General features: G+C 39.6%; 1 protein-coding gene across 1 annotated transcript in view; it reads left to right on the top strand.

The window, feature by feature from the left end:
- Positions 1-12,263, top strand: part of plxnd1 (plexin D1) — a 60,484-nt gene that overhangs the window by 33,087 nt on the left and 15,134 nt on the right. Inside the window, exons 15-20 of the mRNA XM_015347995.2 lie at positions 1,391-1,530; positions 2,111-2,290; positions 2,817-2,904; positions 3,248-3,511; positions 8,679-8,828; positions 11,847-11,961. Coding sequence (XP_015203481.2) covers positions 1,391-1,530; positions 2,111-2,290; positions 2,817-2,904; positions 3,248-3,511; positions 8,679-8,828; positions 11,847-11,961 — 937 coding nt within the window. The remainder of the gene's footprint in view (positions 1-1,390; positions 1,531-2,110; positions 2,291-2,816; positions 2,905-3,247; positions 3,512-8,678; positions 8,829-11,846; positions 11,962-12,263) is intronic.

Genomic DNA, 12,263 nt, shown 5'->3' on the forward strand with positions numbered 1-12,263 from the left:
ATGAGCTTGAAATTACTTCAAGCTTCTTGCACCTTTCCAACTCTGAAGGGCTGAAGATTTCTCGATATGAATGAGAGTTTCCTTCTCAGAACTGATCCCTTCAATAGTAACTCTCCATACAAATCACCAAAAGAGAGCATTAAAGGAAGCATAATCAATTTTAATAATAATAATAATAATGATAATAATGTTTCTTTATTAGCCCTATACAATTTCTTGCATTAGGAATGCGTCTTTTCGCATACCCCAGCTTTTCTCCAGGGAGACACAGACACAGAGACAGGGAGAGAAGCTTGGGGTCAGAGCGCAGGGTCTGCCATTGTACGGCGCCCCTGGAGCAGTTAGGGTTAAGGGCCTTGCTCAGGGGCCCAACGGAGTAGGATTCATCTTCATCACAGTTGTAGATGAAGATGTAGATGTTGATGTGACCTTAGGACACTTTGCTAAGATAGTAGAGAAGAAGCAGAAAACTACAAAAGTTTACCTGTAGGGTGGATGTTATCAATGAAACACAATTGCTTTTTACACAAATGCTCAACGAACATTTCTTTTGGCAAGTTTTCTTTGAAATAAGTTTCAAAAAAAGAGGTGAATATGGGGAGGTATCATTCAGATACTATAGCTGCAATCTAAATTAACTTCCCCTGCGGATTTACCAAGATTAAAATGTGGCGCTCATAGACAAGAAGGAAATGTGCTGTTTATCTCCGACCAAGTTTTTTTCTCCCCAGGAAACATCTGCCACAATAAACACGCGTCACGCAGTGACCATGTCTCAGACAATAGCCCCTGACAGACCCCCCCTTCCCCATGAGGAAGTGAATCCTGTCTTGGGGAATAAGAAATGTGCAGGACAGTTGAGAACAGGCCTGTCTTTTGTTATAGAGAATTAAAAGGGAGGTATACTTGAGGCCAGTGAAAAGTACTACATTTCAGGCTGCCACAAAACACCAGACTGGCTTGGCCATGGGCCATACCAGATATTTGTCAAGTCACCAAGACTCTGGGTTTTGAAATGCAATCAGGAATAAGACAGCATGCAACGCCATACATTTCTCATCCGAAAACACTGCCTGCTATGTTGTGCACACAATGTGAATCACTTTGATTCATATTTATACTGTATTACCACCCGGGGAACGTGGATATGTGTATAAAATATCTGAATGTAATTTTTTAGCAAAGCAAAAGTTTATTGGAAAAATTACTGAAGATGATGGCGGCTGAAAAGCATTTTGTTTTATGCGGGGAACATATACACATTTCTTCTCTTTTAAAAGTCAAGTGTCTGCGTTCATCTGGGTTTGGAGTAGTGCACTAGCAGAACATGAGTGAGAGATTGTGCTCCTTCAATCCGAAAGGTGGTTTATCAGCCTCTTTTTTTCTTCAGGTGCCGGAGGTTTTCTCTATTGAGCCGAAAAACGGCTCCAGGGCTGGGGGAACCAAAGTCACCATCAGTGGGAGACACCTGGGAGTTGGCACGAGGGTGAGAGTGAAGGTCAACGGGACTCAGGAATGCACTGACCTGATGTAAGTTTTTCTCTCCTTTCCAGGCATGCAGCATTCCAGAGTGTGCAGCAGATTTACACTATTTCACACTTTGCGATTTTACTATTTCATTATCAACCTGTTTAGGAATTGCTTTCAATAATAATTTGAATAATATATCGCATTTTTTTCTGGACACTCCACTCAAAGCACTTTACAGGTAATGGGGACTCCCCTCCACCACCACCGATATGTAGCCCCGAGTCCGCTCGTACTCGGACGTACGAGTATGCTCACCACACATCAGCTGTCAGTGGGGAGGAGAGCAGAGTAATGAAGTCAATTCAGAGAAAGGGATTATTAGGAGGCCATGATTGGTAATGGCCAGGAGGAAATTTGGCCAGGACACTGGGGTAACACCCCTTCTCTTTTTGAGAAATGCCCTTGGATTTTTAATGGCCACAGAGAGTCAGGACCTTGGTTTTACATCTCATTTGAAGGATGGTGGCTTCACAGACCCACAGAGACTCTTCTAGCAGCAGCCTTAGCTTCCCCCGGAGGTCTGCCATCCAGGTACTTTTGAGCTTTGATGATGATTCCTTCTTTCTCTCTGCCCTCACAGACGAACAGAGGACACTATTAAATGCACCATGCCTGCAGCAAAGCACTCCAAGACCGAGGCTGTCCAGGTGTGCGTTGAGTTTGAGGAAACCCCTTGTCAAAACTCAAAGTGGGTCACCCAGTACACTTACGAGAAAAACCCTGACATAGTGGCCATCAGGCCAGGAACAAGCCATCTCAGGTGCAGTACCTCTTCAGAAGCATTATAATGTACTAATGACGATACAGTAAACCCTCGGTTTAAAGGACTAGACTTCAGATTTAACAGACAAAGTCTGCTGAAGGGCAATTATGTCTGTAAAATCAGAAATAGTAAAGTAGTATATTATACTGTATACCAAGGGTATACTGTAATCACCTTTCTCCACCACCAGCTGCAGGTTTTCAGGGAAATGCAAACTAACTCTTCATATTACCAGATAAATAAGAAATGACAATATTGAATTGTAAACCTGCCTTTAAAGTGTAATCTATTACGTTAACTATTTTCTGAAAATGCCCCATAATGATATATAGTAGTGAATCTATCTTCAAAGCATCCATTAGATCTTAAGACTCTTTTCGAGAATTTTAAACAAGTTGTCAAACTAAAAGCCTCTTAAGCTTTCAAACTGTGAGTTAATGATATATGCAGTATGGGGAATTGTTTTCTTGAGTGTCTCCTCCATGGCTTTGAATTGCTATTCAAATTGTCTGTTTTTTATCAGTGGAGGAAGAACAATCACAGTGATGGGACATGGTTTCAATCTCGTACAGAATGTCACTATGGAGGTCAAAGAAAGCAGAGAGCAAGCTGTAAGTGTGATGTCTGTGCTTCTGATTACTATCATTATAAGTCAGAACACTTAAACTAAATATGCTACCCGGTTTAAATATCTTGACATTCTTCAGATACTTAACTGAATTTCCTGCTATTTGTATATCTGTTAAAATGTATGAAACTATATCTCGGGATCCTAGCAAAGAGTAGTATACAATATTTAATGTTGGCTGACAGGTTGGTATGTTGGTGGCCAGGAGTATGTTAGTGACTACTAGCAGAACAGGGTTGCTTAGGTTAGAGTTTTTATACCCCTTGTGATATTCTGGGTCCCAGGAGGAAGTCATTTTGTAATGTAACTGTGAATGTTCCTTTCAGCAATGCTACGTTCATACAAACTACATTATCAGCTGCCAGTCCCCACCAGCTCTGCATCCTATGAAAGCTACAGTGGAGTTTTATCTGAACGGTGTCCTGTACACACGGGAAAGTCCTGCTGCTCCCTATGGGCTGGAGGATGAGGACGAGCCTCACAGCGGCCTCTTTTCCCTGGAATATCTGGGGGACCCTCAGTTCCACACCGCCAGCAAGGAGAGACTGATCAAACACCACCCAGGAGAACCCCTTACCCTGATCATCAATGTGAGTCACTCCTATAATTAAGAAATATATTTTCTGCCCTCAGATGAGACAGTGTGTTACAGTGTAATGCATAAGTATTGAGACAGTGAAATTAACCTTGTCATTTTTGCTGTGTAATATTGAAATTTGTATTTCAGATCCAAAGACAAATAAGATTAAAAAGTACAGAATATTAGCATTTATTTTGGGATATTTTTAAGCATACATGTTAAACACTGTTTTAACAATTACAGGCCCACATAAGTATTGGGACAAATTAACCTAAAGTAAATTAAACTAAAGTAAAAGGTTTTTTACTACTACCCCTTACGTGGAATGACTTCTTCAAATCTGTGACCCATCAACATTACCTGACTCTTAATATGTTCCTTTTTAGATGCTTTGCCTAGTCTTTGCTACAATGCTGAAATGCTGAAAATGCTATCCTGCTTGAGAATGGCAACAGTTGGAGTAACAGTTTCACAGAGGCAGTTTGAAGATAAAAAATGACAGAACCTTCCTAGTTTGCAAGCTGTATACAAACAGTTCAGCATATCTAGCTCTGCTAAATAAAAAAGGATCACTCCCATGTGTCTTTGATAAGAACAATATCTCGACTGAAGTCATGTTTGTCGGCGGTCTCTGCCCCAGCAGCACACAAGCCAGAGCTGGCACATGAAGACCTTGTTTTTGGCAGGAGTCCTTTTTTCGAGTGCTTCTCAAGCCCCAGTTGTTAAAGGCTCTCTCATCCCTCCCTTTTCTCAGAAAAGTGAGCCTTGTTAAACATCCAAGTCTTAGCTGCAGTCACGTTCTTTTGTTGCTTGTTTGAGGTGCGACACTCCACTGGGCAAGTTGTAACGGATTTTTGAAAAAGGTGGGACCAGGGCAGAAGATACACTAACACAGCCATAATGTTAAAAAAGTTGTTCTCTTTATTTACGGCTCAGGAGAAAAACAGCCACCAAGCAAACCAAAAGAAAATAAAAGCCTTTTTGAGCTCCTGACTTCGATTCTTAACTATCCTGTTGAGCAGCCAGGAAGCCTACTGGTATTAAAACCAAATGGCAGTCGATACTCTCTTCTTGATACTCTTCACAAAAATACCATTATTTTTTTAAACTATTACCTGACCAGCTGTCCTGCAGTTACTGGTCAGGCGACTGAGAGCAGCAGCTCATTCTCCAAAATGTCCCGGGCTGCCACCTTGTCACAAAAGTGGGGTTTTTTAGCTTCCTCTTCAACAAGTAAAATGCATGGTTAATACGATTCAGAAGAGGGGATAGATGGGCCAGCTTCAAAGTTTCCACTTCTTATGCTTGTTATTTCCGATTAGCCCCTTGGATAGGTGTGCAGTATTTTTGGGGTCATGTCTTGCTGCAGGGTGAATAGCTGCTCAATGAGTTGGACAACATTACTTTGGTCATGGGGAGACAACATTTCTGTAGATGTCATAATTCATTCTGCTGCTACCATTATCAGTTATATCATCAATAACGAATAGTGAGCCCCTTCCAGAGGCAATCATGCCTGCCCAAACTATGCTACTACCTCTACAATACTTCATAGATGAAGCAGTTCCTCTTTCTCCTTCGTTTAGCTTTTCCATGACTTAGGTAGAGGTTTATCTTTGTCTCCTCTGTCCACAAAACTTTGCTCCACAACTGTTGTGGCTCTTCTTTGTACTTCTTAACAAATTCAGATTTGACTCGTTGTCTTTAGTGCTGATAAGAGATTTGCATTTTGCTGTGTAGCCCTTGTAATTCTCCTGTTGAAGTCTACTGTCTTTACTAAACTAAAATACTTTCACCCCTGCACTCTGGAGATTAACAGAAAACTTTTTGGCTGTTGTTTTAGGGTTTTTCATCATAGGTCTAATGGGTTTTCTGTTATCAACGTCTGTTTTCTTCCTTGGACAACCAGGTCTTTGTCAACGCCTTTCTCCTCTGGTAGCTTTGCTCTGCAACGATTCTAATTAGAATTATCTTTGCTTTCATTTTCACAATAACTTTGCTTTTCTATCGTATAAAACTCTGTAGTCTTCATTTGTCTTTGTCTTAGTTTATGCATTCCAACTCAAGATGCAGACCCAAAAAGTAAACTGCAATCAAACCTATACATTCACAGCTGTTTTGTGTTTTCACAATTAATGGAACATGGAACACCTGAGCAATTAGATACACCTGTCAGCAATTTGCCTCTTGAACCTATACTTACCTCAATTAGGGGAATTGAACACAATAAATGAAATTGTTCTAACATGGCTATATTTATAGGCAAAATAATATCCACTTCACTGCCCTCCCCCCAATACTTAATAGTTTTCACTGTAGGCCCATCCTCAGGATGGTAGATTCCTTCTCCCAAGTATAGCTTTCACTAACAAGAGCTCTTTTGTGTTTTAGCTGAATCAAGTATGGGACATATTTTGCACAGCATACACAGGTTAACTTATCTTACCAGTTCTTCACCAGCGCAGGTCAATTTTCTTCAAACCCTTACGATTATAATTTCATAATTACTTATGAGTTCTGTTTTTATTTTTCACATGACTTTTTCACATGATACAAACTGGATTCTGAATTCAGGAACTGGGATCTGATTTCAGGTGCTTCTCTGGCACCGTATTTCTCTGGTAGACCTTGGTAGACACAGACCAGTTCTTGTCAAACCTAATAAGTAGGGCAATGTAGAATGCAGAATATCAGACTTTGAATACTTTCCTGTCTTCTGTGGTATACAATCAGGGTTAGTAGAACACGCCATTTTGCTGAAAATGCTATCCTGTTTGAGAATGGCAACAGTTGTGTAACAGTTTCTCCAAGGCAGTTTGAAAATAAAAAATGACAGAGCCTTCCTAGTTTGCAAGCAATATCCAAACAGTTCAGCATATCTAGCTCTGCTAAATAAAAAAGGATCACTCCCATGTGTCTTTGATAAGAACAATATCTCGATTAAGTCATGTTTGTTGGCAGTCTCCGCCCCAGCAGCACACAAGCCAGAACTGGCACGTGAAGACCTTGTGCTTGGCAGGAGTCCTTTTTCAAGTGCTTCTCAAGCCCCGGTCTGTTAAGGGCTCTCTCATCTCTCACTTTTCTCAGAAAATTGAGCCTTTTAAATAAACACCCAAGAAATCGCTGAAAATGCAACACTATAAAAATGCTATGGCTTGCAGAGTTTATTTGTTGCATTTTTAATTCTTCTCAGTAAAACCCCAAAATCAAAGAACACCCCAAAATCAATTTACATGGATCATCTTGAGTTGGGAATTTCATGTTTGCAACCAGTAAAAAAAAATGATTTCACAAAAAAGCGAGGTACAAATTCTTAGTTACTTGCCTTGTGTCTTTAAGTACAGTACTGTGCAGTTTGCATTTCAGCATGTGTGTGGTTTATACAGTAGTTGGTAAGTCTTGAATATATGTGATTTCAGTTGTTTTAGCTAAATATATAGAATATATTTACACATATATATTTCATTATTATGTAACAGAATTACATTTTCATAATATATCCAACACATCATGTCCATGTATTAAATGAATATGGGACACTTTGGAAAAAACGGATTCATACAGTTGGTTTTGTAGTCATGGTAAAATCAGCACCACCTTCCCCCACCACTAAAGCACAAGAAAAGTTTGTTTTCCTGTCTGCTGGGGAAATCCCATTGACTCTCATTTTATTTTTATTTCCTGACCTGTACCCCTTCGAAATGGAACTCGACACAGGATGAGAGCAGACCAAAAGACATATCATTTAGGCAATTTTAGATTTAAACGAAGATGCCATTAGGTTTATGGGCAAAGTCGAGTACATTGTGGGAACATCCTCAAATTGGTTCTATCTTCATGGGGACATTTTCTCAGGTTTTGTCCCCTCATTGACTGGTAAACATGTCAGCTCTGTTTTTTTGTCACTCGGCCAGAAGGACACTGACCACCCATGTTCATTTCATTTTAAAATTGCTTTTACAAGCAATTTCTTCAAAAATGAAGGTTTTGGCTTCAAAGCCTGAATGCTGTCAGCAATGGGCAGGGATGTTGTCATGCTTAAGTTAAAAGGCCAGGACCACAAATATTAACCTAAATACTAAGGTATGTTCTCATAGTGTATGTGTGAGGTCTGGGCTGACCTACTGTAGGTTTAGGCCTTTTTATGTAAAAATGTAAAAAAAACAATTCTAGCTACTTCATCCAAGTCAGCTTTTTGGTTAAACTGATGTGGAAATAGAACAGACTTGTAGAAAATAAAATGCAGGTCTAGCAAATAAAACCAACTTGTTTTTTTCCTTAGATCTTAAGAAACTCTTAGTTCAGTAATCGGACGCACTGGGTTTGGTGAGGAAGACAGGTGTTATTTTATAGACATTAAGGAAACATTTGTTGACAGAGACGGAGGGTTTGTATCCTGGGATTGGTCAGGGCCAGAAGTTCAGTCAGCAATGGGAAATTATTCCAGAATAAACAGCCTGTTTGCCACATGCAGGGTTTGCACATTTTTTTATTTTTAGCTTCCCACCTAACTCACCCTTGGTCTCCTTTTTTTTTACTTAGACTGGCTCAGAATTTCTATGTGATATCAAGCCATTCTAAAACACCTGTTGCCTGAATTGATTGTCTGACCACTCCGGAGTTAGACAGATGTTTCATGTCCTGTACAACCTGCACATTTATCTTCTACAGTTCCTTATTTCTGACCAAACAGCTTTCAGTAGGTGATCTATTCATGATGAAGTGACACAAAACAGAGTAAACATTTAACAAACCATTCTGTGGAGGTCCAATGGTTATATCTCTTAGGTAACGCTGCTGAATGACAGGGATTGTGAAACTCAGAAATGATTACAGGGTACTTACCAGTTACAAATTCTATTCAGCCACGTGAGAGCTGAGAACAAATTCCTCAAATAAAAAAACTGAAATGAAAAACGTATCTGTAACAAAAAACAGAAGACACCATGGTCCCTCAGCAACATAGTTGTTAAACATTGCTCTAGCTGTCTGCACAAAAAAAAAACATTCAGGGGAAAAAAACAAGTTAAAACCCCTGGGACTTCCTATGGACTTACGAACAAAGCAAACTCTTATAAACAATTGTGACTTAAAAAGAGTATGAATGACATATTAGTCAAATGGGAGTCAAGAAGGTTCCGAAAAAAATGTGTTTATTATTGTTCGGACTTTTTCAGAAAGAGCCAAACAACCTGGGACTTAGTCTAGAAGAATACAAAGTAATGATTGGCCCCATTCCATGTGACATCAGCTTCAACAATGATCAACTGTTCCACTGCACCATCAACGGATCCTTGAGCTCCAATGAGAGACAACTTCCTGTCACAGTAAGTACACTGCTCTAGGTGTACAGGTCTGTGCGTGATTCTTGTAAATTTGCATATTCCAGGTAACAATTAAAAAATATATTGGGTTTTCCAGTGTTTTTGGAAACAGAAAAATGGTCAGCAGTTATACAGTATTTGTAAATGGATTCAAGAGTGAACTAGCAGAATTTCAGAACCTGATGAATTAACTTTCTTATTATCATTGTATTCTGACATACAGTAGCTATCATATCTTGACATAATGCGGCTCATAGTCATTTCTTGTTTGATTGTAAAATGCCTTTTATTTTCTTTGGCACTGTACTGTGTTTGAGTATCACAATGGGGAACCTCCAACATGTTATTTTTTAGATCAGCCCCATTCCAAAATAGGAACTGCCTGCAGTCTTTTTTTTCCTAAAACAAATAAGTTTTATTATTTTTTTATCATTAAGTTCTTAAAATAAATATTTCTTTGTTTGTTCTTTAAAAGAGATTTCTAGAGAGGCTCCACATGAGTCCTTTGAGGAAGTAAAAAAGGGGAATATACTGGTTTCCAAACTACTCGTCAAAGATTATACAGTGTGCTTCAGATGTGTTCCTTTAAAAAGTTGAAATTAATAAACAGAATTAAAATAACTAAACAATAAAGAAAGCAAAGAAAGGAAAGTCTACTTACAGCTTCCCTCACCTGAATTCCTGAAAATGTTGATGTGAAGTATTTATGGAAAAAATAAAAGTTCATATTTACCATAGCTGCCTCAAAGAGCTGAAGTGTTCAATGACCAAATATCACTACCTACAGTACGTGAAGTTTGTATGTTCTCCCCATGTTTGTGTTTGGTTGCCTCTGGGTGCTCCGTTTCCTCTCACAGTCCAAAATCATACTGGCAGGTTAATTGGTTCCTGGGAAAATGGACCCTGTTGTGAGTGTGCCTGTGTGTGTGTGTGCACTATGATGGACTGGTGTACTGTCCAGAGAGTATCCTGCCTTGTACCTGGTGCTTGCCAGGTTAGGCTCCAGTTCCCCCGCAGCCTTGTATTGGATAAAGCGGTTAGAAATTGGGTGGATATTCAAGAACTGCACAAAGGCCTGCATCTTAGCACCCCTACAAAAAATACTGGGGTCCAGGGGATGGATTTCCTCTGGAGTTTAAGCTACTTTTATGGGTAGGGTTTCAATTATATATCACACCACGTGGCACAATTTGGAACGCTCCACAACTCTAGCGTCTGCGTTGGGAGGTTTGCAATTAACTGCCACCTGCTGCGTTCTTCTCTAAATGTACAGTATTTTTTTCCTTTACTGATTGATGGACTTTTAGCACAAAAGTTCAGGAAAAGATCAGACCCTAATCTCACCCACTTCTGCCTGCCATGGCGGAAAATAGCACAGTTCTTGCTGACCCAGTTGTGCGTTCTCACACCTCCTCCCTCCACCCCATCTTTGGCCTTGCAGCAGCACCCCGACTCAAACTCAGCCTTCATTAAAGGAAAGGGGAGGTCTAATAGCCCCGTAATTACAGATCTATTCAAATCAGGCTTTTTTAACATCCTCATCAGTAATGGACTGAACTAATGAAGTGGACACATTTACATCAACAGCATCCATTGGTCATGTGTATGTCTAAATCAGGGGAAGCGTACCCTGTCTCCTTGGAGACTGTATCCTACCGTGATCCCCCATTTGCCTTACAGAAGTACAGGGTCGCTCTTTACCCACGTCTCTCAGAGAGGGGTGTGTGGTTGTGATCTTCAGCTCTCCCACTGCAGTGCAAGGTCCCGTTTTTCTGGTCAAACTGAATAAAAGCTTGGAATTCCTCATTTGGGTTAACAATTGGGGATCAAATGTTATTTGTTTCATCTAAAAGGTGGCACTGGCTAAAAGTAAATACACATTGGAGATCTGTTTATCATTTATGCCACAGGATATAGCAGAATAGCAACTTGTATTACTTGCACAGAAAGCCAAGGGAGTGTCACAGAGTTGGAACTGGATAGATCCAATTGCTCGATAGATTCAAAAACATAGGGAGTTTTCATAAGATCAGAAAAGCACTAGGGAAATAACTGAATAAAAAAAAGACCAAATAAATGTAAGTTAAAGATATATTTTTATAATAAACCTAGCCCAATATCAGTGCACTGTAATTAAGGCAAAATAATGGCTTTGAAGGTGTTGCAATACCAAGCATAGAAATATTGAGAAAGAGGCTGAAAAACTGATGTTGGCCAGATGGTTTCAGTAACTTTGAGTTAAGAATTGAGACCCATCAGATCTATTTTGTAATACAATGTTTTGTAATATGACCACCTTCTAACATCCACATCTACATTAGAATGTGTAATTCTTCAAAATTGTATTGGTAGCGTGTGTTTTTCAGGTTTCTTTTCAAAAATGTAAAATGTGAAAGAAGAGAAATATGTAAAATGATTCAATAAATGTAAATTGAGTATATTTACCTTTGAAGTTACTTTTAAGTAAAACATTATTTTCCAAAAATACTTTTTGCCCCAATTAAACTTGGTGTTTTAGTACTGACACAAAACATACATTTTCTTCAATTTTTCTACAAAAATGTCCTCTTTTTGGTGATGATAGGCACGTTCAAACTTTCCTGCTCCTTCAAACGGGATCAGACTTTTCCTAAGGGCACTACAGTGGAGAACTCCTTTCATCGAGAGACAAATCAATTTGCACATTGTCCAGTATAAAATTGTCATATTATTAAATGTCATTTGGACATTTGTCTGGCTAGATGACATGATATGTTGCTTTAAAATTCAGACCAGAGGTCAAATGAAAGTAAAAATAACTTCTTTGCTATTTGCTCACGAAATGGAAGAAATTAGCACCTCAATCCCAGGCCAGTGTGGTTTGACGGCAGTTCATATTTAGCCAGGCACAGTGTTTTATACTCTTCTATGAAGATAGGCACTCCTGGGAAGAGTGTCTGCCTGCTGAAGGTCATATCCTCTTCTTTGAAGCTCTGTGTTTGATTATAGAAAGTAAAGGAAACTCTTTCTGTCTCTGTTCAGGTGGAGGTTGGGAATTTCCGCAAGGTCATTGCCATGGTGCAGCTGGGAGGCAGTGAGCTGGCGATTGTGGTGTCCATTGTAGTGTGCTGTGTCTTGCTGCTTTTCTGCACAGTAGGTAAGATGGTTCACGGTGTCAGTTCATGTTGAATCCAAAGGTTTTGAGAAGCTGGCTAATCATGTCAATGCAGTTTAGTAATATAATAATATCAGAATAATATCCTTACACTTATTCAGAGTTTTTCTGGGCACTCATCTCAAACCACTTTACAGGTAATGGGTTCTGCCCTTCTGCCACCACCAATGTGTAGCCCCCACCTGGGTGATGCGACAACAGCCAAAGTGCACCAGTACCCACACACCAGCTATCAGTGAGGAGGAGAACAGAGTAATGAAGCCAATTCATAGATTTGGAATATT

Source organism: Lepisosteus oculatus, chromosome 4 (genome assembly GCF_040954835.1).
Source record: "Lepisosteus oculatus isolate fLepOcu1 chromosome 4, fLepOcu1.hap2, whole genome shotgun sequence".
Classification (NCBI taxonomy): domain Eukaryota; kingdom Metazoa; phylum Chordata; class Actinopteri; order Semionotiformes; family Lepisosteidae; genus Lepisosteus; species Lepisosteus oculatus.